Source organism: Drosophila persimilis, unplaced genomic scaffold (genome assembly GCF_003286085.1).
Source record: "Drosophila persimilis strain 14011-0111.01,24,50 unplaced genomic scaffold, DperRS2 tig00000663-arrow-arrow-pilon, whole genome shotgun sequence".
Lineage (NCBI taxonomy): Eukaryota > Metazoa > Arthropoda > Insecta > Diptera > Drosophilidae > Drosophila > Drosophila persimilis.
Genome location: NW_020825331.1, coordinates 1,156,266 through 1,183,214, shown reverse-complemented (window position 1 = coordinate 1,183,214; position 26,949 = coordinate 1,156,266). Strand labels below are relative to the sequence as shown.

The 26,949-nt window shown below is 46.8% G+C and overlaps 1 protein-coding gene across 1 annotated transcript; it reads left to right on the top strand.

Moving 5' to 3' along the window:
• Positions 1 to 2,693: 2,693 nt before the first annotated feature.
• On the top strand, positions 2,694 to 4,613 carry LOC113566307 (protein disconnected). Its single transcript, XM_026991368.1, has 3 exons — positions 2,694 to 3,449; positions 3,507 to 3,960; positions 4,051 to 4,613. Exons 1-3 carry the CDS (start codon positions 2,732 to 2,734, stop codon positions 4,481 to 4,483), a joined length of 1,605 nt encoding a protein of 534 aa, XP_026847169.1. The 5' UTR covers positions 2,694 to 2,731; the 3' UTR covers positions 4,484 to 4,613.
• The last annotated feature ends 22,336 nt before the right edge of the window (positions 4,614 to 26,949 follow it).

The window sequence follows — 26,949 nt, the reverse complement described above, 5'->3', positions numbered from 1 at the left end:
AATCATACTTTAACAGTGTTTAGTTATTTTCAGAACAAGAATTCTTTTTCCTAAGACTTTCATTTTCGGAGTTCTCTGGGTATTATCTTCGGGGCCTTGTGTTCTTTAGGATTCTACATTATCTCGCTTGTGTCCCATACTCGTTCACTCCGAAATGCCAAAGTTCTATTTTGTCATACTGTAGGTGTCCTTCAAGCGGTGTCAGAGATCGTATGTATATATACGCAATCATAATCATCATCAGCATTGTCATTTCATTCCACATCGGAGTAGTACTAGTATCCATTACAGCCGAACAACCGCTCCCCAACGCTTGGATTCTTCTGTGGAAATCTCTAAAATGTCAAAGTTGTAATTAAGATTTTTGTCTTTCGAATGATGTTTCTGCCGGACCATCATCTCTGGGGTCCGGTACGTTGCTCCCCGTGGTCTCTGGTCTCTGGTCTGTAGTATCTTGTGCTGGTAGTATCTCTACTTGCCTACTTGCTGCCTATTATTATGTACTACTATTAACAACAACTACAACGGCAATTATAGGCAGTGGTCACATCTCTGGGGCATGCCTCGTCGCTGCCTGTCGATGGATGCTGTGTGCGAGAGTACCTGGTAGCTGTTGTTCGGGGACTTTCAACATTTTTCTGCCGATAATCAAAAAACGTTTCGTCCGAGCCATCAAAAGTTGTGATTGGTTTTTTCTCTCTCTGTCTCTTCCTTCTGGATCTGTTGCTCTCTCTTTCTGTGCTTGACAAAAATAATTATCCCATGTACCATCCATCCATCCAGCTATCCATTTCTCAGCCATTCACACACTTGCGCGTACATACACGCATTTTAATGCTATTGTTGTTATCGTTACTAATGAGCCCCATAAAAAAAAAAAAACAAAAAACTTGACTAAACCGAACGCCCCTCTCTTCAGAGTCTCCCAGTCACCCATCCCCCCAAGTGGATCTCTCTCTCTGAATCTCTTTTAGCTGACATTGGGCAAGCGGCTAGCGAATGTGTTCGACTTTTAAGATTGATTCCAGATAGCCCCGGCCACAAAACATCTCTCACACGACCATCATGATCATCATGATCATCATGCTGCTGCCGGCCGCGTTAACAATTGTCCCCAGCCCAAAAGTCTCCTCAATCTCTTTCCAGTCTCTCCGCTAAACCAATGTCCGTCCATCTTTGGTTTACCAGAATACCCTGGTTGAGAGGGTTTTAAATGCCTGATCTTCAAAAGCACAACAGCTAGTTCTTGTATGAACGATAATTCATAGAGATCATAGAGATACTTTTGGTTGTAGATAGGTGATCATTGGGAACAGACCATAAGATGAGTAGCGGCCATACATTGCAATGGTTGATACATATGAGCAAAAGGTGATAACTTTTTAGTTCGAAAATACCCAAGATTTAGTCGTATTTCCAGGGTATCCCTAACTTCGTATAGCCTTTCCCTGCTGATGCTTTTTACGTCGGGCTGCTGGCTGCTCACAATTACGGTAGCGAACGGAGCCAACAATAAAAAGACGCTTGGATCACATTTGGTGGCTAGCTAAAGCTCTGTCCCTGCCTCTGTCTCTGCCTCCATCTCCGGATCTCCGGATCTCTGGCTCTGTCTTTGGCTCTGATCGCCGCATGTTGTCGTCGCCGTCGTCGTCGTCGTCGTCGTCGTCGTCGCCGTCGTCGTCTTCGTCGTTGTTGTCGTTGTCGAATGTCGTTGTCCGAGGCGATTTTAATGGCAGCCAAAAAAGCTGTAAAAGATTTCGCTCAAGCAAATGAGGCAATGTGTACACACACACACACACACTCACATATATGATGGGTGCCCGTGCCCCCTCTGTGTGTACGTGTACTTTTGTGGTCAACTGTTGTGTTGACATGAAAGATCTGCCGATGCTCTGTCACCAGCGCTAGGAGATTTCCGTAAAAGTCATCAGCTCCTTTGGCTTTCACTTTGGCATCGGAAAATGGGTTTGGAAATGGAAATTGGGTTGAACCGATTTTTATAGATTTTTATACATAGTTTCTCCAAAGCAAGAAGTCTTTTATTTTAGATATATTTCATTCTCTTCTCTTTGTATCTGTTATTCTAGATACATTCCATACATGTTCCATATTGATTGTGGGATATTGCATCTTTTTGATGATTTCTTTTGATTAATAATCGATTAATAATCGTTGAAATCAGTTGCAATCGACAGATTTGCCTTCTCTGTCACTATTAATTGCTGTCGCAGTTCCTTCTTAAGCCATATAATTGATGGATTGTTGTTCCTTTGATGTACGTTTGTTGACCCCTGTTGACCTGTCCTCGATTTAATTGCGCCTCACACATGGGGGAGAAATGGATCCATCCCGAAGGGGATGGGTATCCCAGAGACTTGGCTGACTTTTGGCGATAACGTTTGGCAGAGCAAAATGTTGCAAAACTCTTGCAATCCGACTTTCATCCCTCCCCATGCCACATGCCACAGTTCGCTGCCCAGTCCCCAGTCCCCAGTCTCCAGTCCTCAGTTGTGGCATAAGTTTGCGATTAGGATTGTGCGCTGTCCGCCGACTGATTGACCGTTTGAGCGACTCCCTGATTGACACTTACACTTGCCCCGACTTTTCCCCCTCCCCGCATCCCCGCACCGAAAAGCCTCTCTAATGATACCATCGTTTCCCTCTCTGTTTTTGCAGGAAAAATCCCAACCGAACGACCGTCCCGGCCATCCATTCATCCGGACAAGACACCATGGAGCACATTATGAATCCGTTCATGTCGCCCGCTTATCTGCTCGGCCATGGCCCACATTCACATTCACATTCACATGGCCATGCCCATGCCCATGCCCATGGCCATGCCCACGCCCATCCGGGTATGGCCAGCGGCACAAATTCGCCGGCCAGCTCTCCAGGTGGATCCTCGGGCTCCGGTGCCGGACAAAGCAGCAGCAGCTCCTCAAAGCCCAAGCGCTGGGGCTCGCCGCCCATCAACCTGGCCGGACAGTTCATCAATCCGGCCACCGGCAAGAAGCGCGTCCAATGCTCCATCTGCTTCAAGACCTTCTGCGACAAGGGCGCCCTCAAGATCCACTTTTCGGCGGTGCATCTGCGGGAGATGCACAAGTGCACCGTCGAGGGGTGCAACATGGTATTCAGCTCGCGCAGGTCTCGGAATCGGCACAGCGCCAATCCCAATCCGAAGCTCCATTCGCCCCACATTCGCCGCAAGATCTCGCCCCACGACGGACGTACAGCGCAGCAGTTCCCCGTTTTTCCCGGAGCAGCTGCCGTGGCTGTGGCCGCCGCCGGCCGCTTGCCGGCTGCCTTTCCAGGACTCCTGCCACCACCGCCGCCGCACCACCATCCGTCACATCATCATCCTGCCGGGGTGGGCTACGGACCTGCCATGATGTATGGCTCCGGACTGCACAGCCTCGGACTGCTGTCCGCTGGACAGGAGCGAGAGCGCCTCTACGAAGAAGATGTGGATGCGGAAGGGGATGGGGATGGAGAGGGAGAGGGAGAGGGAGACGCTGATGCTGATGTCGATGCAGAGGGAGATGGCGATGATGATGGTGTCTTTGTGTACGTGGACATGCATGCCAATAGCTCCAGTCCGGCTGCCTCCAGCCAGGAGTGCCCCAGCGAGACGGATGCGGATGCGGACGAGGAGATGCACTGCAGCCTGAGCCTCACCAGCAGCAGCAGCAGCAGTGGCGCCTGTGCCGAAGAGCAGCGCTCAGCCGATCAGCCGCTGGACTTCAGCCTCCACAAGCGACGCGAAACAGAGCCAGAGCCAGAGCAGGAGCAGGAACCAGAGCGGGAACGGGAACGGGAACAGATCAAGCGCTCGTCCAGCCCCTGTGGGGGAGCCTTCTCCATGGAACGCCTGCTGAGCAAGCGCAAGCGGAGCGACAGCAGTGCCTCTGCCGCCGTCTCCACGGGCCTCCCAGAGACGAGCATCAAGATGGAAATGGAGCTGGAGATGGACGGCGACGGCGACGGCGACAGCTCTGAGGCCCTGGCGGCGGCATCCGCCTGCATTGACCTATCGGCGCCACCGACCAGGAAGCACTCGCCCGTTCCACTGTCCCTGTCGCTGCCACTGAGTCTGCCCCTGCCGCTGGCCATGGATCTGGAGGAGCAGCATCACTTCCGACTGCTGCAGACGCAGATGTTTGCGGCCGCTGCGGCCGCCGCTGCAACCGCCTCCAGCCAGCAACCGCCCAACGCCTTCCTGCCGCAGGGTGGCGTCGAGCCGCCGTCCCACACCTCGCCCAATGCCCCGCCCATGTGGAGCCTGCTCTCCGAGGTATACCGCTCGATGCTGCTCAAGACGCAGCAGCAGCAGCAGCAGCAGAGCCACCATCACCACCAAAGCGGAAGCCACCATCACCACCACCACCACCACCACAGTGGACACCACCAGCAGCAGCCGCCGCAGCAGTCGCCGGCGCCGTACGGCGACCTGCCCCCGACGAATGCCGCCATCTCCGTCTAAGCTTTGGGAGCCGCCAAGGACGAAGGATCCTTAGTCAAATGTTTATTATTATTTTATTATGAATGTTTTATATTTTGTGTGTGTGTGTTTTTTTTTTTTAATTTTAATTTTTATTGTGGGCCTCGCGGTGCTGCCGGAAGCAGGGCGTTGGAGGGCCTGCGGACAGAGTCCCCACCGCCCCCCACTACCCCGCCGACGGCGGCATGGCAGCAGTCCCCGAATCTGCCTCGATGGGTATTACAAACTGGAATTGCTCCAAAACTTAGCTTTTTTCCTGCTCGTACTTGTGTTATATTGTCCCCTAAATGTATCTTTTTTTTTTCGTGTAGATATAATGGTAGATCTAGGTGTACTATATAGTATTCAATCCGTTCCTCAGTGCAGCAGCAGCACGAAGCTAGAGCGAGTGTGAGTGTGAGTGTGAATGCGAATGTGAATGTGAATGTGAATGCGTGTGTGAATGAATGAATCGTTATCTGAATCGAAGGGAAATTCGCGATTTCCCACCCCCTCCTCTCTCAACCACATCTCGAGCGGTGTGTGTACAACGAAGTATTGATATTTATAAACGAAAATACTATGTATATCCATAAAACACATATATTAAATAGTTCTAAGACAAAAACAATTTTTTTCATAGTCAATAAATATTGTATTTTATAAACTGAATGTACTACTAAACAGCAAGCTCTATGGAAACATATCCTATTGTGTTAAAACCCCCCTACACCATACATATACATAGTACATACATGTGTACCCATTCAGATAGATATGTACAATAGATCGTAAGCGAAAAGTGAAATGTTATTGCTCTTTCTCTCTCTCTCTCTCTCTCTCGCAAAGGAATATTGCTCCCTGCCGCATCCTGCAAAAGGATTGATTGTGTATTGTGTATTACAACATGATTTTAAGTTTTCATTAACAATAAACAGCAAACAAAATTGGAAAAATGTAAAAATACAACAAACAAAATGCTTTTCAATTGGGTTCAAAATATATCCGGGGATATACGTGATGGTGGTGGGAAGGATCTTTATTTTTAAAGGAAATTAAACCTTAAATCGAAAAGATAAATAGTTTTCAATTGGTTTGAAAGGGATCTTAACTTTAAAAGGAATTCGAACAGAGTGTGGATCTTGAAAGATGTGTAGTACTCTTAGGGACAGATATGATTGAGAAACACTCGTCTGATCCATTTCCTTTCCAGACACTTGTAATCATTTCTGACAGCAAATCTGTGGAAATCTCTTGCTGCTTGATGCTTAATCGATGAGTGTGTCGGGGCCATAGACGCGTACGAGTCTGAACTTTGATTCGAATATACATAAATAGTTTATATAGTAGAGTCCGATGAGATCTAAATTGGGAAACGCCCTCGAAATTTCAGTTTGCCTCCCTCTCTGGCTCACATGTAAGACGGCGGCTCTTGGGGAAGGCGTGACATGCGGCATAAGCTGTGTGTGTGTATCATGATGAATGCCCGACTATTGGTCGCAGCAGCGGCAATGGCAAACCACATCATCATCATCATCATCATCATCATCATTATGGATAGGCATTTGAGGCCACTTATGGACAGATTACACAGATACTCACACGCACACTCATGAACCTAGTGATACTCAGGCGCACAAATACTCATGAGACGGGACTTATGTACGAGTGTATGTACATTCCAATATAAACATGCTACGATATTAACATTAACACCGCGCACACCCTTTTTGTCACTCACTCGGCTCTGGGGCTGTGTCTGGGCTCCAGGCCTTTGCCTGCAGCTGTCTGTCCAACTCCCTCTCAAAAGCCCGCCCCAGAGGTACGCGTACACTCGACAAAATAGCTTTTGAGGCCAGGAGAGCTGAAGAAAGAACCTCAGAACAAACAAAAAAAAAACAGAGTTAAATATATGATAAGAGATGTTTTTATCAAAAGTCTTGGAACCCAGACTACGAGCGAGATAGCCTTTCTTTCTCTTAGTGTATTCACACGAAAATCCAAGCCGAAAAATTCCACATTCATCTGGAGAATGGAGGTGGAGCTGGAGCTGGAGCTGGAGCTCATTGCACATACGATATGTACATAGTTGTGTGAAACCGAAACCGCAAAATTGACATGGATGCGAGACTGTGAAAATGTCAAGTGGTTTGAAGCAAAGGATATGACTACGAGTTGGAGCAGAGCAGAGCCAGGGCAGAGCCGGGGCAGAGGGTACCCACCAGCCAATCCGTCAGAAGAGCGGAGGGGTCGTGGCGGAGGCGAGACAGCCCAAGCTAAACGCTTGCCACATTATGAGATGATCCTTGGCAGCGATGTCACTTGAGACAAACATTCATGCCTGAGCATCGCATCCCAAAGACAACGGGAACGGAATGGAAACGGGCATGGGTATGGGTATGGGTATGGGTATGGGTATGGGAATACACGAATGCGAATGGGACTCATCTCTTGGGATCTATTTACTTTTAAGTTTCTGAATTGGATGATGTCACTCCGCTGAGTCGGAGATGGCAATGGAGCTGCAGGGGTAGGACGCTGCCGGCGGAGTGGGTGACTTTTTTGTTCAAGTACTTCGGGACATTGGCGGTGGCAAAACGGAAACCGGCACAAAAAGGTTTCGTTTATGTCAGTGTCGAGCTTTGGTACATATACTCTTAACCATAGGGTCGAGATGGAAGGTACATATATCCCTGGATTGTGGATGAGTGAGGCGAAGCATATTCGGGGATCCATATATAGATCCATATATGCTACAATGGTAATCCAAAAAGGCTGCTTTACTGATAGACCATAACCAAAGACATCATAAATAGTTAGATGAGTAACGACCATGGATTTCTTTGGTACGCGATTTATTCAGGGTGGCTCCAGGCTCTCTTAGATGTTTGTGTAAAGGCCAGTCCTTTGCCAGAGTATCCGCTCTTCGGTCTATCCAAAAATATTCTTTGTTTCGTTTTGTGTTCTTTTTTGCTTTATGAAATATTAGAAAAATTTACAAAGCGTTAAAAATTAACATTTCAAATAGGATTGGAATAGACTCGACTCTGCCGCACATGGCAGGGCAGGGCTGGGCAGGGCAGGGCTGGGCTGGGCAGGGCTGGGCGTACGAGTATGTGTTCGTTGCCATCGCCATTGACGACGTCTGTTTTTGGGGGATGGATGCAAATGCGTTTATTTTTGGAGACAATTGAAAACCACTCGAGGGTTATTGAGATGTGACAGTCAAGTAGTTGGAGTCGAGTCAAGTCGACTCGTCGCAATGTTGCGGCGCGTCGAGATAACTTGACGTTTGAAATAGGATCAACTCTTGTTCCGATTGCGAAACTGATGCAGATACAACACACAAAATAGAGTTGGCATTACCACCGTTACAGTTCCAGTGCAAGGAGTGGACATGAGTATGAGCCATATGACAGGCGAATGACACAAGTAACTCGGAAAAATGAAAAGAGGGTTGGGCCACACCAACACCAACACCCATCCCATCATTCCACCCAAAAGGAAGGAAGGATGGTACATACATAAGTAGCATAATATCAGAGATGTACGATACGGCAGCTCATAAAAGCAGGCAAGTGTGTGGGTGGCTCTGCTCTTACGGATGATTAGAATCGAGACCGTGGCGAAATTTATGGAAATCAATGAGTGAATTCTTGATTTTTACCACCTTTACGACCTTATGGGGGGTTATCAATTACACATTTATTTATATGTTTCCTTTCGGCGGATTTATGGGGAGCCTGCAGAAACGGCTTTGGTTATGGGCTCTCCCCATTTTCTAGATCGCATGAAATTCTTCTACTTCGAAACTTACTCTGACGTAAAGAACGCGGATAAGTGCTTCCATTCATTGCCATCTGATTCGATCAGAAGAGTCGAAGATGTTTCCGTGAAGCCCAGAGATCAGATCTTATTTGTCGTTAATTGAATTTGTCATACGATTTGGTTTTGGCTCTGGCCCAAAGTGGGTCGCGACTGCAATCCGGTTTCTCTCTCTCTCCATTCATGTCAATTGGAACCTGGAAGTCAGTCGTCTATCGCATCTTTGGGATTCGCTTCTGTTGGAGAGGCTGGGCTGGGCTGGGCTGGGCTACTTTGGGATGCATCATCGTTCGGTAAATGGATCGTTTTGTTTTGGAATTACTGCTGCCCGGAGCCACAATAAAATTCATTTCGATTTCGGTAATTGTACATATCAGCCAGAACAACAACAATAACCATCCGAACTGAGGCCCGGCCGGCCACATACGATGGATGGATGGACCAGAGCTAACAGCAACAGCAACAGCAACAACAACGCGGATTCCAAGTAAGTAAATATACTTAATTTTAATGACATAGAAAACGCTGCTAAAGTGGCCGCTGATTGAATCTCGTTAGTTGTTACCCCGACGGGAGAGCCGAGCCGAGCCGAGCCGAGCCGGGGCCAGGCGATACCAAGAAGCAACTCCCAGCCGCAGTCCCGGTGCCAGTACTTGGGCAATTAATTCGACATTTTAATTTACATTTCATGGGAACATGCTGCGGCTGTACCGATGTACGTGAAGCTGCCCCCGGGGGACAGACGGACAGACAGAGTCCAAATGGACCACCGGACTCCGAATCAACTCTCGAGAATGTCACATGGGGGGCATCGGCATCCGAGTGCAGTCCAATGTGACACCTTTGGGGCAATACTTTAATTTTATTTTACCCAATTAGTTTGCAAATCTGCTGATTTATTTATCAACAAGCATTTAGGGGGAATTCTGTGGCAATTAAGGCCACTAATATTCGTTTTTTCCGATATGATTAAGGGACTAAAGGCCTGCAATTTGTTTCAGCATTTACAATACATAATAACGAAATTTACATCATATAAAAACTAAACTGTTTCATGCTTAAATTTGGATTTTTATTCACACATTTATTTGGGTCCTAAGAGATCAGGAAGATCTTGTCATTGATTAAATGTATTAGACTCGTTTATTGCACCATTAACCATAATTCTACTGGCTGTTTTACTAATCAATCGAAATGTAGAACAGTGTTGAGGGGGATTGAAAGCTGCCAGTGAGAATGGAGCATTGCATCGATAGATTGAACTCGATAAGCGCGGCGGCAAGTGACATTCGCAGATGACAGGTGACGGATTGCCAGTGAAGTGAAGTTGGCTGCGGAAATGTGTAGTTCGATTGTGCTTATTAATTGCATAATATATGTAATATATCACCTATAAATGTTACTTGCACGGAACACCGTTCGGTTCGGTTCTGTTCTGTTCTGTTCTGTTCTGCACACAACACAGTGCGAGGGCCTTGGGCAGTTTTGACACCTGAACGCAGGGACCCGAACCCGACCTGGCCGTGAAAATGGTCTCCGTGTTCTGAGCTCTGTACACATGTGTTTCTCACCCCACACCGCACTGTTCTTGGTGTGTGTGTGTGTTTGTGGGTGCGTTTGGGTGAGTGCCAGGCATAATCATTATCTGATTAAACAATTGATTAAGTTTTAATAAATTTGCAAAATCAATATGAAAAATTAAGTGCAGTAATTACTTAAATGGCTGTTTGCATACCCGGCGCCCAATGCAAATATTTTGCGAACAACAATTTAAACACGCCGCCAGACCCACTCCACACTCCTGATGCTGCTGTCCCTGTGTACGTGTGTGATCTTCTGTGTGTGTGTGTGTGTGCGTGAGAGTGCGTGCCGGCATGTGTGCCGACCAAGGTGTATTAGTGCAAGGTGGGGCCATGGCACTCGTAGCAAAACGATGCATTTTCGCCTTAGCTTCGGGAAGATAACGGAAGGACAGAGGCGAAGCTTGCAGCATACGAATCTTGGCAGTGATGTTGTGCCTCACCCTAGATAAATACACCTTGTGCGCGCAGGCCTACGTCTGCCTGCGTTCCTGTGTGCCTGTGTGCCTGTGCGTGTGTGCGTGCCGCCTTGGGCGTGTGTGCATTGCCAGAGCAGGAATATATTCAGAGATGCAGAAAATAAGGTGAGCCATGGCCAGTGCAGCAATACGTTAAGTGTGACATTACGGCTCACCTCACGGAAATACACCTTTGGAGCATACATTTTTACCTGCTGCATTATATAAATATTTACGTAATACACATACATACACACGTGCATGCACATACAAATTCGTATACGTACAATGCGTAACGCCTGTTGTCAACAACATAATCAACAACAGCGCCAGAGCCACGAGCAGCCAATGGGCACCCCAAACACCCAGACCCCCGAGCCCAGACCCCAGACTTGGGCCAACCAGACAGCCGGACCGACCCGTCCCCCCCCCCCCCCCCCCCCCCCCCCAGTCCCGAGTCGAAGAGCCCCAGTCCACGACAGGTTGCCTGGCTGGTGGCTGGGGCTGAGGCTGAGGCTGGTAGGTGTCGGTATTGGGTGTAGCACCGTCCCAGCCTCACGCATCGCATCCTCTCGTGCCACTCGATTTGCATATTTCTCAGTGCGTTCTCTCTCTGTCGTTGTCGTTGTTGTTTTTTTTTTTGTCATTAATTAAATTACATTGCGCAAATTGCAGCGACCACATCACAACAGCATCAAAGGGGAGCCATCCGCATTGTGTGCACCATCGACCATCCACCATCTACCGTCTACCGTCTACCGTCCATCCAGCAGTAAAACGAAACAATAACAGGAATAGCCTATCCACCACTCGCCCCCATTGTTTGTCCACCCCAGCACGCAGATCAGAAGTCCAAATGCTTCTTTGGGGAATGGAAGGGCTTACCTGTCATACGCATCATCGGATGGTCAAATACGGCGTTGGCGTTGGCTTTGGCTTTGGCTTTGGGTTTGCCTTTTGGGGGAAGTGAGATGATCCACCAGGCAATAACAAGATAATTTCGATTGTCCCTGGCCAGCATTTGAGTTGCGAGAGACATTGAGGATGGGTAGATACATACGCATACGAGTACTCAGCCTCAGAGGGTTCTCCTGCTAATTAGCAGTGCCATAAAAACCCCATACACAAATACTAGTTAAGACATGTAACTGCTGGCTGTGCCTCTGATCTTGGCCGAAACCCGACCGGCAGCTACCGGACGGAGATAAGTAGCCAAAGTTCGGGTAAATAAACCAAAAAAAAAAGAAGTGTGACACAGCGCAGGAGGAACAAACAGGAGGGATCATAAAAGGGTTCTGGGTAAATGTCTCTCAGGTTCAGTCGAGCCGAAAAGATACTTGCCAGAGAGAAGAGAAACAACAGATACAGATACAGATATATGACAGAAAAAGATTGGTCAAAGGAAGAATTTGAAGGGAGGTTCTAATGCTGGAAAATGTAGCTAGCAAATAGAAATACAGAAAATATTGACAGTTGGGTTATACAATTTTAGAATGAGTCCCTATAGTATTCCATGTACGAACACTAAGTATTCTGCAAAAGTTAGAATATAGCGGAACACTGGTTTATCGAGTTGTACATATTTAATTTTAAAGGTACTTTATCATTGAACCACTATTTTGCATAATATTAACATCGATCTTAAGATAGCTTTAAGAAACCATATCTTCACATCCATAAAATTAACGAATGAAAAAGTTGAAACCCATTATGGAACATATCATAAAATGAGTGAAATATCGCCAGTACAGTACAGGATTGGTAAAGGTTTAAAGGTTTATCTAAAAGCAAAGCCCATTCCTAAGAGCGTAGGGAAACACGATCTATTGTTGCTCTTGGGTGACACATCCATCAAAAAGAATACTAATCAGTAATGTAAACACATAATGTACATGTGTATATAGTACATAGAACCTACATCAATCTGTGCATCGAACACCCACAGCCACTTCCATTTGCATTACCATATCCTATTCCCTGTTCCCTGTTCCCTATTCCCTATTCCCTATTCCCTGTACCCGATTTCCAATACACGCACACATCGGGCCCAAGAAAAGAGCAACGCAACAGAATAATAAATAGAATTGGATAAATAGAAGAAACCGTGAAAGGGTAAATTGGGCGACATGTTGTGAAAACATGCTACCGAATTTCATTTTACAATCGTGCGACAAAACGGGGACCAGCAGGCCAGACCCCTATAGGACCGGGGAAGACGACCCAAGAACTGTGTGTGCCGAGGCTCTGTTTTTCTGTTTTTCAGTTTTTCAGTTTTTTCTGTTTGTATTTGCCGAGACTGGGACCAAGACCAAGACCAAGACCAAGGTCGGGCTGGTTGCGTTTTCGTCGGCAAATGCTGTTTAATCTGATATCCAGAGGGCCATATCGTTATCGCGGTGTGCAGTAGTAGTCGTCTAAGGGCAAAAGGATCACTTTTCAAGGAAAACATCGCCAAGTGCAATTAACACATCCAGCAGCAAATGTGTTTGGATTGGTATCGGTCTTGGTCTCTGCGACCCTGCGAACCTGCGACCCTGCGACCCTCTGACTGGGCTAAGCTAACACTTTGATAATGATAATGTGATCTGTGTGACTGTGCAGCAACGACAGCACGGCGGTGTCGTTTGTGGATGTGTCGTATACGATGGATTTGTGTCCAACGTTGACGTGCGGCGGCACTCAGAGAAGGATCTCCATCTTCTATTGATGTGTTGTATCAACATAAACATACGAATACGAATACGAATACGAATGCGAGTCCGGGTACGAGCACGAGTACCAGTACGAGTATATGTATGTCTATTCGTGTCCAACAAACTAGTGGATAAGTGCTAATTGGGTTTGCCAGAACACCGATACCCCGTATCCCGTACAGGGCTCAGGGGCAAAAAAGGGCTGCAGTCAGCTGCGTTTTGATGTTGGGGTTGATGTTGGATGCTGTAATAGATCCTAATGCCAACCAACGTCAATGTCACTTCTGCCATGACATCCGCTTCGCTTCTGAGCAGCATCGACGCATACATATGGAGAAACACACAGGAAAAGACTGTATCCGACCATTTGCTACCCTTCAACACAGATCTGAAATCTTCAAATGAACCCATCTAACCATCATAGCTTGGACCCACAACTAATCTAAACCGAAATTGGACTCTGAGCTGCAATTAACGTAATCGAACAGGTTTTAACCACCATTCACATATAGATATATATCTCCAAGACCATAGTAATCAGGAGTTCTACAAGTCTGTGAGTTAGGCAATAGATTTTGTTTTCTTATAATTATAATATTTGATTACTTATCTTTAAGATTTTAAACACCCACACATACTACGTATATGTTTATGTATAAGAAAGTATCTCACGATTCTGCTTTGATTTGGAATACCCCTTTCTCAATATATCACATCTGAAAAATGATTTTAAGCTGATTATAATTATGGTTACTTTCTGTACTATATGCAATGCTGATCAGGCATGTGCTTGCATGTGGCATGGACGCCATGTGCCCCGCCATGGTCGGGGCGGTGGGCATAATGAACCCATCAAAGAGAGCTGCTCGTGGAGTGGAGTATGAGAGTTGTCCAGGCGAATGGGTTCAAGTTGTGTTTCCATTTTTTTTTCCATTCTGTTGGCAGCCAGGCAGGCACTTTATGCACTTTGGCCGCTGCGGGCTTTGCCGCTTCACCAGAGTCCAGCAAAAATTAGTTTGGTTTATTTTCTGTGGTATACCCTTGAAAAGGGGTACTATGATTATGATTTTGAGCGTGAACTTTATTGGAATTTTGGAACCCATTAAGTACATCAAGAGTCACGTCTTGAAACTTGAATCTTGCTGAAAATTTGTCCAGAATCGGAATTCTACCCATAAATAATAATAATATTATTATTTTCTTTTTTTTTAAATTAGCTAATGGAAACGACGGACCTGCAAGGGTATCAAAGGCCTCAGCCCCGAAGCTGGACGGAGTTCCTTTTTTTGTTGTTGTTGTTTTGTGTGTGAGTGTGTGTTTTGTTTTGTTTTGCTGCGATTCGATTCAAAATTGAATGCCATGAATATCGGAGCAAACCGAGCGAGTGCAGGGAACGTTGCTTCTTTTTCTGCCGTTTTTAACAAACATAAAATCAATTACACAAGCTTCATTAAGCTGCGCCGAGTCAGGTGAGTGTGAGTATGAGTATGGGTATGGGAAAGGGGCATGAATGAGTGTGGCCGCAGGTCGAGCAGGTCGCCGCCGCCACCGCCTTGCGTTTGGGTTACCTGTGTGCCACCGAAAGCCACCGCAAAGGGGATCAACCACAGCCCGTCAGTGGCATCCCAGTGGCACCCCTCCTACGCAGATGTAACTCTCTGTGAGACGACTCTTTTTGGCTCACAGCTGATTGAAGCGCGGCGACTTTTGGCATACATGTGTCATCGGCACCGTTCAACCGCTGAACCGTTAAATAATTGCGGCCAAGGATACGCACCTCTCCACATCTCATCTCATTTCTCCATTTCCATTTCTCATTTCCCCACCCCACAGCCATCCTCCCACCCTCCCTTTGGAGATGTCTTCATTTCACATAAGTGATTGATGCCGGGGCAAAGTTTTGAGTTTGAGTTTGAGTTTCAGTTGGAGCAGGTGACCCACCACCCAGCACCATGCATATATCCGCTATATATTATCCGCTTAGGAACTTGTCGAAATTACAATCTAACCGAGTTAGAGCTGCAGGAGCTGGCAGCTAATCTTCGTCTTTTGGGAGTTTCTTAGGAGCTTCAAGCAGGAAGAATAATGACAAACATATTAAGTAAATATACCTTTGGAAAAACATAACACTCTACCAGGGCATTCATTAAAGAAACTCCCACGGAGTCTTGGACACGTTGTTCTTGTTCTTATATGAACGAGGGAAGGGCTATTATGACTATAGTTTCAAACTTATTGAAATGGAATGCAAATATATATGTTTCAATTCTGTGAGGATTCACCCATTTGCCGCATTTTTGGATACCTGGATACTTTTTGGATTTTAAAGGTCGGAAATTGTTTAGATTTTAGATATAGGAGTATTTATAAGACAAATTTAGATAGGTTTAAGTGTTGTTTGGTATGGTTGAAGGATAGAGAATTCTCCAAATATGATTGCAGTTTCCAGAAAGACGGACACACAGACAGACACCTCTCGGCAGGGATCAAGCATTCTCTGGGGATTTAATCAACGAAATTTACTTGCAATTATAGAGTTTAGAGTCGCGCAATGTCAGGGGCTCCACTTTGTGGGGGGGGGGGGGCCTCAGCGGGTTCGGCCTGGGTTGGATTGGTGATGGGTGATTGCTGATGGGTGGGATTTTGGAGAATTCGCTTAGCAAAATTAGCTGATGCTACAAAGGGAAAATACTTAAGCCACAAATATTTGACTGTCGACGACCGCAGCACCAACAATGTTTCTCTTGGCAGAAGTTTGGGTTTTTTAGTTTAGTTTTTGTGGCATCCACAGATCCACAAGCAGACCATCCTCCGGCTCCTGCCCCTGCCCCCGGTCCCTGCTCGCGGCCCCGTGTGTTTACCCATTAACTGGCTTTTATTGACAACGACGCTGCGCCCGTCGCGAACTTCGGTGATGAAATGTAAGTAAAGGAACATCAAAGCCAAATTCTCCTTGTCCTTAAGCCCCCCCTCCCCCCTGCTGGCTGTGCTGGCCCTGTTGGCCCTGTTGGCCCTGCTGGCCGGACGGTTTGTTGGTTGGTTATTTGTTTGTCTGCTTGTTCCGAATGTTTGCACAGAGTTGGAGTTGGCGTTGGAGTTGGAGTCGGGGATGGGGATGGGGATGGGTCCTGGGCTTGGGGATGACATTATGCTGATCCCTTTTGACGTAGCATTATAAAAATCAATGAATTAACATTTACATGCACAAGCATTTGACCACAAAAAAGAAACAAATGTACAACCAACCGTTCTTCGAGTGGGGGCGACCTATGCCTATTTGTATATGTGGCGTTAGCCACCCCATAACCCCCCCCCAAACCCAGAGGCCAGAGGGCAGAGGACAGTGGGGGGGCGGGGGGGGAGGAATGGCATCCCTTGTATGCATACACTTGATTACTGGTGTTTTCCCTCGTGTTGTATTTGCTTTTTATGCGAATGTTTTCCCTCTTCTTTTATATTTTTTACTCTCGGATTTCCTCCTACTTTTCCTTGCTTTTTTGCACCGCTTTTTGTGTTGCCTTTCGGTAACATTAAAGTCTGAAGAGGAGGGATTCCTGTTTATTCATCTATGAATGCGACGACGATTGGGACTGGGTGTGGGGTGTGGGGTGCTGGGGTGCTGGGGTGCAAAGGAGTCTCGAGCCTAACCGAAAATCATTTCTATCACAAATTTAATCATCCTAAACAGTTTTCCCCACCCCGCCACGCCAGCAATTGATTCATGTCAGTGGCTTTCAATTGGCTTTTAACCGATTAGCCATTAGTGGAGTCAACCCTTTCTTTGGCTGCGATTTCTCACACCATCTCTGATTAGCATAAAACGGTAATGTCCAGCCCATATGTCCATATGTTCATATGGCAGGAGGCCCTTATGCTCTGTACTCCGTACACTCCATCTCATTTGGCATTCGCATAAAAATGAGGCAACATTTTAGCCAATTGGAGGTCCTATGTAGACCAGCCAGCGCCCATTAGGCAGAGTGCCAGGGCCCAGGCCGTATGACACATGGGGTCCAGTGCCTGCCTCTCTAGTTTACGATCATGTTCGATCCCAAAAGAGAGGGCCTCAGACTCCGAGGATCAAGGGAAGGCGGCCGCTATTTCCCAGATTAGATCCGACAATGGAACGTGCTATGTTCACTTCTGATAACAGCATCAGGAGGCATGGCATCTGTGGACTGGACTCGCACTGGCACTGGCACTTCTACTCCAACTCAGACTCGGACTCGGACTCTCGTTGTTGCTGTTGCTGCTGTCAAAGACAAAGTGTCTGGCATAATGCTCATGGCCACTTTGAAAGCTGAAACGAGTCGGAGGCAGCAGCAGGCGGCTGGCAGCATTTCCTGCTTGTAATGCTAGTGGCCCCCTTAATCTCGCTTTCGGCACGTATCCATTGGAGTCGCCTTCAGCATCGGCATCGGCATCGGCATCGCCATCGCCATTGCCATCGACGTTGCCGGCCCCGATATGCTGGCGGTCCTCGAGTGCGAGTGGCAGCAGTAGTTTTACATACAATGCCATGCTGCTACCGCTGCTCCGTATCCGCATCCAGCACAGTGCATCCATCCAGAGAGCTCCAGAGTATCCAGAGGCTGGAGAAGGAGTAGGAGTAGGAGTAGGAGTAGAGATCGCATGCGATTGCGATCGGCGCGGTAACAAAGCGATAATGCGAAAATCGTGTAATCCATTAGCGTAACTTTTTGCAAATTTGTGACAATGACAATATTAAGATAACACATACTACGACTACAATAAAGCAACGCCCGGGCCAGGCATTGCCCTTGTCCTTCGGGTTTGTTGTGAATGCTGGCGCAGCGCATTAGAGTTGCCCCAAAGCCCTGCCCAGCCCCCTGCCTCCTCTGCCAAATTAATTTGTCGTCATCTTTGGTGGTGGTCTCCGGCTCAGATTTTGGCTCCAGCTTGCAGAATCGCAGAATCGCAGAATCGCAGCATCGCAGCTTCCTCGTACTTCCTTTGATGCTGACTTCATCAGCACAAAGCAGAAAGCAGCAAGCAGCAGCTCCTCGAAAGATGTCAAACTGGAATTACGATGCAGCAAAGCGCATCCTATCCTCCGAGTATCCAAGTATCCCAGTATCAGAGCATCCAGCATATGCCTTTAATTGAAGATGCGTGCGCGCATACTTAAATCGCGCAAACAACACTTTGATCTTAAAAGAAGTGACGTTTAGTGGTAGTTTTATGGTGATAATGATCTTTCAGATGGGACAGTGATGCCATTTATTATGCAGCGATTATCGGCAGTCAGACGGAGAGAGAGAGAAGCTTCACTGTTCCCCATACGACAGTCGCGACTCGCGAGGGCCCTGGCTCTGATTTTGCACCCATCCAGAGAGGGGGGAACGGAACGGAACGGAACTTGTTCGCGACACTAGATGGTAGATAGGCGGAATAAATCCCTGGATCATACATCTACGAGTGGGACATCTGCTAGCGCTTCTCAGACTTTACTTTTGGGCTGTTGATTCGAAATTCATAGGATTTCGATTATTATTCCCGATACTCAAAATGAGTTTAGGGGTATATTAGATTTCTGGTGAAAATGGACGTCTGTGTAACGTCCAGAAGGAAGCGTTTCCGACCCCATAAACTACACCGTCTGTCTGTCCGTCCGTCCGTCTGTCCGTCCGTCCGTCCGTCCCTATGAGCGCCTAGTGCTCAAAGACTATAAGAGCTAGAGCAACGAAATTTTGTATCCAAACTTCTGTAATATCATATCACTAATATGTCACTATTACACGTATATTTCAAAATTTCGCCCCACCCCCTTCCGCCCAAGCAAGGGACGAAAATCTTTGGCAACAATATTGAAGATACGAGAAAATTAAAAACACACAATCATAGAAAATGACCATATCTATCAGATTGCCGAATCTGGATCGGATCGGATTATTATTATGGCCAAAAGTAAGAAATCAGTCGCTACGCAGCGCCCGACGTCACGCTCAGACTGATCTTCTGTCTCTCTCGCACGCACTCTTTGTCGTGTCGTGCAATGTTAGCGCCGTCTGGTGGAGGAGAGCCATACTGACTAAGTATCGGGTATAACTGTAGAGTTGCGGTGTCCGCAGCAACTCACAACGTTCCCCCTCGTTTTTAGTTGAATAAATTAAATTTTGATTAAAAGATGAATCCTTAAAGCGTTGATCTATATTTTCTCACAGCTTTTCCAAAAATTACTCGCCCTGTCCCCGTTCTGTCTTCAGATTCGAAAGGGGTTATTGCCCTCTGTCGATATACATATGCATATTCAGATCCCAGATCAGTGACTCCGATCAGTGCCTGCCCATCGCTGGCTGTTGTTATGATTTGTCACCTTTTTAATTTTTAGATGGCAGCAAATGTAAACTATTGTCGCCCGCCGTGTAAACACATTGCAAACAAAAGCAAACAAATATCCGTCGTAGCCGGAAAAGTCGGAAAACTCGAAAAAGTCTGGAGTGGAGCTCGAATCGACAGGGGCATCACCTGCTGCGAGGCAGCCAGGCTGGCTGAAGAGTGTAGGGTATGCGGCGGCGGGAGATGCGAGATGCGAGATGGGAGATAGAGTGGAGTCAATCACATCTGTGAGATCTGTGAGCCTGGGGAACGAATGGAACGATGGTGGCCTGCCACCAAACAACCCACATCAAATAACAGTTTATGGCATTACGCACACCACACGTGCCCCCACTCCTTTCCTGCACTCGAAAATTTGCCTGCGACATGGGGATGGGTGCGTGACTGTGCGTGAGTGGAGTGGAGAGGAGAGGAGAGACGACGAGTGCCGTGGGGCACACTCCAGCTGGGGCCCCAAGACGACTCCCTTGATTAGCTCCAGTGACTTGCACGCCAGCATCGCTCCATCTCTCCATCTCCAGCATCTCCGACATCTCGCGCCTTGCCACCTCCTTCTCGCTCATTCCATCCCCATCCTACCATCCTACCATCCTATGGATGGGTATGCCATCGCCATCCCAATCGATTACTCCGGGGCACACACAACACACAACACACACACACATCGCAGCATCGCATCTATCGTATTTTTAGCTAGTGTTGATGTCTTCAATTAAAGAACCACGGATGCTGCCAACAACAATTAGATTGTGGTGCGTTTAGTTAGTGCGAGTGCGAGGCGATGGGCGATGGGTGGGTGGTGTGGTGGTTAGGTTGGTCTAGGTGTGGGGGTAAGTAATCCAGTAGAGCAGAAAGACAAAAAGCCAGAAAGCCAGAGGTGCCAGTGGCATGCCATCGACAGTGGAATGGGCTCTGGTGCCACATGCGGCAAGGTGTCGCCGTCGTCGTCGCCGTCGTCGTCGCCACCTCGGAAAAATGAGTTGTCAAATGGATTTTCAGGCAATTTCAGTGTGACAGAAGGCTTTTACCAAAGTGTCGCCGGCCCCAGTCCTCAGTCGTGAATCATGACCATTTGACAAATGTCTAAGAGAAAATGAATTTGCTGTCGCTAATAACAAATCAAAGTCTTTTAGAGAAGCAGGTGACCTGTCGACCTTGGGATCAGCAGCAGAATAAACCTTGCACCAGATAAGCTTTATTATCCTATATTTTGAAGAATGAAGTTTAATACAATTCCAATCTATATTGATTGCAAAAAGATTATTACTTTCAAATAATCAAACGAGCGGCAAGGACCGCGGCTCTACTTATGTATATATCGGATACTCACTGTATCCTCAGTGAATATATGTACATATGTTATACCTGAGCCAATGTCTCTCTGTCTGTCTCTCAGTGTGATATGACACGAGACTGGATAAAATTTGGTTTCAAACAAGATGGACGGACAGACTTGGCTATATCGACTGGGTTATTGATTCTGATCAGGAATATATATACTTTATGGGGTCGGAAACGCTCTTTCTTAGTCTTACACACTTCTACCCAAAACTATCGTTATGTCATCTTTGAATATCGCGTATAAAAAGTAAAAGCGGACATCCCAAGGTTCTATTCGTTCATTCTTCTTCGCTCGATGGAAATAAAATGATTGGAGGCAGGGGAAAAATATTCCCTCCTTCTTGTCAACATAATCGATTTAATATGAATTTTTCCATTAGTCGCAGTCTTCCGATTTTAGACGCGTCGTTTTCATAGCAGTCTCCCCCCCACCTCCACCCCCCAATTCACATGGATGAGGAAGAGGGACCGTGTACGGATCGTTTGTGTGTGTTCCCCCCAGTTGTGTGGCAGTGTGGCATGTGTTCCCGTTCCCAGTTTTTGGACTATGATGTACTCGTACTTTGAAAATATTTATGGGAATACCACCAATTGCGGAATTCTGTCGCTGTGTGCCCGGGCGTCGAGGACTGGGGATCGGCCTGCCTGAACAAATATACACACATAAACTGGTCAATCAGAAATGCATGCGGTTTCCGATTTTATGACCTGTGACTCTGGCCCCCAGCCCCAGCCCTAGCCAGTAGCAGGCTGCTGTTCCCCAGCGATCTGATCGGAAGATCGGATGATGATCACCAGAGGCAAGTGGAAGTACATCGGTCTACATACTACATGGTGGTCTTGCATGGTGGCGATGGGGCGATCAAATTATTGGGCCACATACAATATTGCATGTGGGTCGGTCGCGCAGTCCCTGGCTGGACATTATTCCAGCGAAACGCCGCCGCCGCTAGTACTCCCGATCCGATTCCGATTCCGATCCGATTCGATCTGAAGCGAGCGTGACTCTTTGGACACATGGGTGTAATATCAACGGGCAGGGCAGCACAATATGTTTGAGTTTTAGTCACGAACACACATGTATTTATAGATTTATCACTGGACCCCGAAGCCCGGAAAGCTGTGCTGCTCCCTCTCCCTCTCCTCCGTTGCAGATGCAGCCATGGATCAATCGATGCAGCACAGCCCAACCAAAAAATTATATTTCAACACACGCCAAATCTTTCACAGTCAAATCATTTTCCCCTTGAGAGACCTCCCAGAGCTCTGGTTTCATGTGCAAAAAAAAAAACCCGGGAGGGAACGTTCTGAGCCGTAGCTAGGGCCGCGTATCTACAATTATACCCGATCCGTAGTCAGCTGACTTCCGCCAGAGGACGCACACTGTACCAGGAAGAGTGTGTGAAAGAGAGACAGAGGCAATGCAATATCATTTTGGATTCTTCTGGCTATTCTATTGATCCCATCTGATGCAGAAACTCGGCAATCGGCTAGATATATTCATTGTCTACGATTCCACTTCCACCACAAATCTAATATACCCCTATATCCTCTTTTTGAGTATCTGGTGTAAATACCACAGAGCCAGAGACTGTTTCCTCTTCCCATTGGGCGATCTTTTCTGAATTTCCAATAAACTATCAAACAATCTGTGAATGGATATACATACATTAATGGTATATTTAAGGTATCTTTAATGAGTGTTTTCTGAAAACATGGATATCATAATTTCTTTTAAAAGATTTGATTCATTATACTATACAGAAACTTAAAGAAAGATTTGAGTAGTTGCTTGGAAAGTTTTCCGTAAGGAATTTATTCTTTTAAGTCTTTTACTAAGGGGAAAACCAATTTTCCGGTTTCTGCAAAATATTTCTATAAAGTTTTTTAATAAAAACGCACGTGAAAGCACCACTTATTACAATTTCCACTCTCGGTGCGGAAAGAAATGTTATAAATATTTAAATCGAAGTGTAATTATTATTTTCCTGGTGTTTCAAAGTAGACAGATTTTAGAGAAACTCCCACAGAAGGTAGATTTATATGCTCGTATAATTTACATAGTACCCTTAAGAAGGCTAGAAATTATAGATCTACCTTCTGTGGGAGAAGAGGTTGTTGAGTGGTAGAAATTTGTTGGCTGACATGAAACGCGTGGATATTAAACATTTGACAAGCTGAAACGTTTCAGCAAAGTGAAAATTTATTAAACTTCTAAATAGTGTTGACAAAGATGTACGAGAGTGTGACAGACATGACAAATAGTGGGCCCATTCCCCCCATTCCCCCCATTCCCCACCCGTATCCACATGCTCTGCTCTCACACTGTCGCTTTGACAGCAGCAATTTAAAGTGATGTCAGGTCTCGGCTGCCCCCCTCTGGTTCTTTCGGTTGGGGTTGGGTGGAATACGGTTTGATGGGGTTGTACGGGCTGGTGGCTGCTGGTGTGACAAAGTGGCGTGAGATTCTGCAAGGGGATGGGGCATGGACGGGGACAGGGGCAGGGGCAGGCGCCACCCATCCAGCCATTACGGCAGGCCTCAATTTGAACATCATTAAATGAGTTAATGCCATTTTAGACTCTCGCACATCTGTACGTATCCGTGTCCCCGTACCCCCTGTATCTGTATCTGTATCTGTATCTGTATTTGTATCCGTATCCATGTGCATATATTTTACAGCACCGAAGGGTGCCTGTGGTTTGGGCCCTGTCCATTGTTGTTGTGGCCACTTTTTCCACATTGTTTTCCTGTTTGCCAATATGTATACGTAATACGTATCCTTTTCCCAACATTTAAATTTTTTCCAGTTTGCTTCCATCAGGAACGGCTGTTTAATGGGTACTTTCGTATCTATCCGTATCCGTATCCCCGAACCTTATGCCAGTATCCGTTCATCCGTTCATCCGTTCATCTTCCTGCTTGGGTTAGGGGTGGTTCTCCTCACTCTCTCCCGTGGCATCATTCTTCACAGCGTTTAAGAATCAATTTCCAACACAATACGACATCCGTCCGACAAGTATCAGTCCGGTCCCATCCCCCGCTGTGAAGGGGTTCGGTTCGGTTCGGTTCGGTTCCCGTTTAGCAAATGCAAATGCCATTGGATCAATTTGGGGAAGCGTCAGATGTGTGACAGAGTGCCCTCCAAGGCCGATGCCGATGCCGATGCTGGAGCCCCAGACCGTAGCTGGAGTGCCCTTTTGCCAATTCAGTCTGCTTGAGCAGTCAGTCAGTCCAGCATTGGAATGCGCACTATTCTAAGTAACCTCTCAAATAAATCTAAGGAGGATTGAGTTTCCAAATTACTTGGGGAATTCTTCTTGAGATGGTTTCAATCTGAAGCAACTAACTGGAAGAACTGGAAGCTTAATGTACTATAGTTTGTGTTTGTTTGGGGTTATCTTTGGAAGTAAAAACACATATATTTCTGATAAAGTCATAATTGTCCCTCTCTCTTCCGGGAAAACTCAATCAGCTGGTTATCACAAATTTATAAGAATTAAATTAAATTATTCAATCACTCGCCCAACGCCCAACCCCCAGCCCCCAGCCCCCAGTCGACTCCAGCCCCTGTGCCAGGAGTATTATTACCTTTGTGTGTGTATTTTTTGCTTCTTTTTGTTCCAAATCTGCGTGAGACCCAGAGCGACAGAGTGGGAAGAGAAGGCTGACTGAGTGAGTGGTTGTGCAAGTGCGATACTCCACTCCATTCTCCACTCCACTCGGGGCTGTTGCTGCTGCTGGTGTCGGTGTCGTGTATGCAAATGTTTGACAGTGTCGCTTTATTGTTCCGCTCCGTTCCATATGGTTTAGCACTCTCTCTCTCTCTCTCTCTATCTCTGGGACAGGGCCGGGGAGGGCAAGTGCCAGAACCACTTGCTGCTCCTGCTCTGCTCTGCTCTGCCGTCGGTCTCTGCCAGTGCCTGTGCCTGTGCCTGTGCCCATTGCTTAGGTTGTGGAAAGTCACGCTGCTGCCATATTGCGTGTTTTGATTGATGGATAAGCGCGGTATTTGTTTTGCAAACACTTGACAGGCGGCTTGATTAAAAAACTTCACTGCTCACATGGGACTTGGGACTTGGGACTTGGGACTACGGACTACTCTGCTTTGGTCCTCCTCCTCCTCCTGCTCCTTCTCGCTCTCGCTCTCGTCCTTGTCCTGGGCCACCTTCTCGACGACATGTTCGGGCGTGTCCCCAGACCAGCCCACTTCCCATCCCAGATCCCGGGTGCCAGAAACAACGGAACAATTACCAGGGGGCGGCAATTTCAGCGGCAGTGGCAGATACAATTTACATGGACTCTTACAGGCTGTTCCTGATTTGTTGTCGCTATTTATTTCACGACCTTTGTTGAACATGCAAATTACCATAAATGAAATTGTCGAAACGAAACGCTCGCTCTGGCACAATCTCTCTTCCTGTCAGATATGTCATCGCGAATTCTGGCCTCCTGCCCTCCAGCCCTCCAGCCCCCCCCCCCCCCCCCCCCGAAACCAAATGAAAGTCAAGCGTTGATTAATCGAAAATTCATAAACACAGAGACAGGCACTGGCACATCGCGTTCTAATGGAACCATGGAATATCTGTATTTATACGAACTCTCGAGTGCGAGTGCGAGTGGGTGAGCACGGGTGACCCATAGACCGATGCGTCGCTGCTCTTTGGTTTGGTTTGGTTTGGTTTATTTTTAGCCGCGTTTTTTCCGTCTTGCCAATCGCTGGGGTATGCGGCCTTAAAGGGTGACAGATGTTACCCCCCTCCAGTCACGGTCGGAGTACATACACATCTCTGGGAAGATTAAAAGTAAACATAACCGTAGTATCTATAGGTCTATATAAAACAAGCTGCCACTGCCGTAGCTGCCACGAATCACCTCTTAGTTTGTCTACAATCTTTGTAGACTAAGATAAATCCTGAGTTACACCCAATACTAATATCCAGAGCAGCTAGGGGGTCCCCACCCTCACCCATGGAAATCTTTTCGGATTTCGGATATATGTAATTATCTATTCTGTTAAAATCTTTCATGAGAAAACTTAACCATTATAATAGATATAATATTTATATGGGATATATTTTGCTTTTTATGGGATCGTATGGGAACATAAGTACAGAACATAGTTTGTATTGATGGAGAGAGCTTTTGTTTTCAGGTGACTCCTTCGACCACCGAGATATGTAATTTCTTTTCTTCGTACTTTGGTTATATATCCAATATTGGGTGTTCCAATACAAGCCCTGTACATCATTAAAACTTCTGTTTCTGGGTTGGACAGATAGACATTGTAGTTCATAAGGATATGCCAGCCGTTCCCTTCGCTAAGTGATTCCGCACCGAGAAGAACCAGTTAAGCATCGATTTGAGTCACTCATGCTTGGAGCTGAATTCTTTGGGGATCAGTCCAATTTTAGATGATTTACATTTTCGCTGCATGCATGAGTGTGTGCCACATATATTAACCGGGTATTCGTGGTATTCCTCTCTGGCATCATTAAGGTGGCACGGTAATGGATTGGGATTGGGATTGGGTGCCCCGTGCCCCATAACCCGCAATTACGATAACTACATAATGGTCTATTTATCATGAACGGCCTGCTAATCAGCGGGGTTGGGGGAGTGCCACAGATACTCGTACTCGTATGCGCTGTGAGGTTGTGAGGTTGTGGGGTTGTGGGTCAGCGGCAGTCGAGTTGCTGGACAAATGTCCCCCTGGCATTCTGGATACTTTGTGTTTATTTAGCCTGGAATAAAGATGTCATAAAAAAGGAATTTCACTTTTATGTTTTGGCATGGCCAGCAGGCGGAAAAGATTCATGGGCCCATTCGAATTGGCCCTTGGCGGGAAAGCCCAGTCCCAGCCCCCATTCGGGGCTGTGTGATGATGCCGGCATTGGCATCGACATTGGCATTGGCATTAGCATTAGCCACAGCCTGCCTACGGGCCTGGTGCTCAAAGGGTTACCACCGTGTATCCCTGTAGCCCTGTAGCCCTGTATCCGTGTGTGCATACATTTGTCAGATCCCTGGGGGAGGGTGAGGGGGGGCTCTGTTCTGCTGGTTGTCACCCTTGTACTCTCGCATCCTCCGACAGCCTTCGGCAGGGCTGCCCAGTAGCACAGTCGAAGGGTTGGGTTGGGGGCTCTGGGCTTAAATGATTTGTCGCCTTTTACGCGAGCGATTACCACATTATAGGATAAAGGGCTCCTTAT

Coding starts and splice junctions, on each gene's coding strand:
- LOC113566307 (XM_026991368.1), top strand. CDS start 2,732: ATGGAGCACATTATGAATCCGTTCATGTCGCCCGCTTATCTGCTCGGC. Junction 3,450..3,506: donor CGCTGGACAGGAGCGAGAGC/GCCTCTACGAAG, acceptor AGGGAGAGGGAG/AGGGAGACGCTGATGCTGAT. Junction 3,961..4,050: donor AGCATCAAGATGGAAATGGA/GCTGGAGATGGA, acceptor GCCACCGACCAG/GAAGCACTCGCCCGTTCCAC.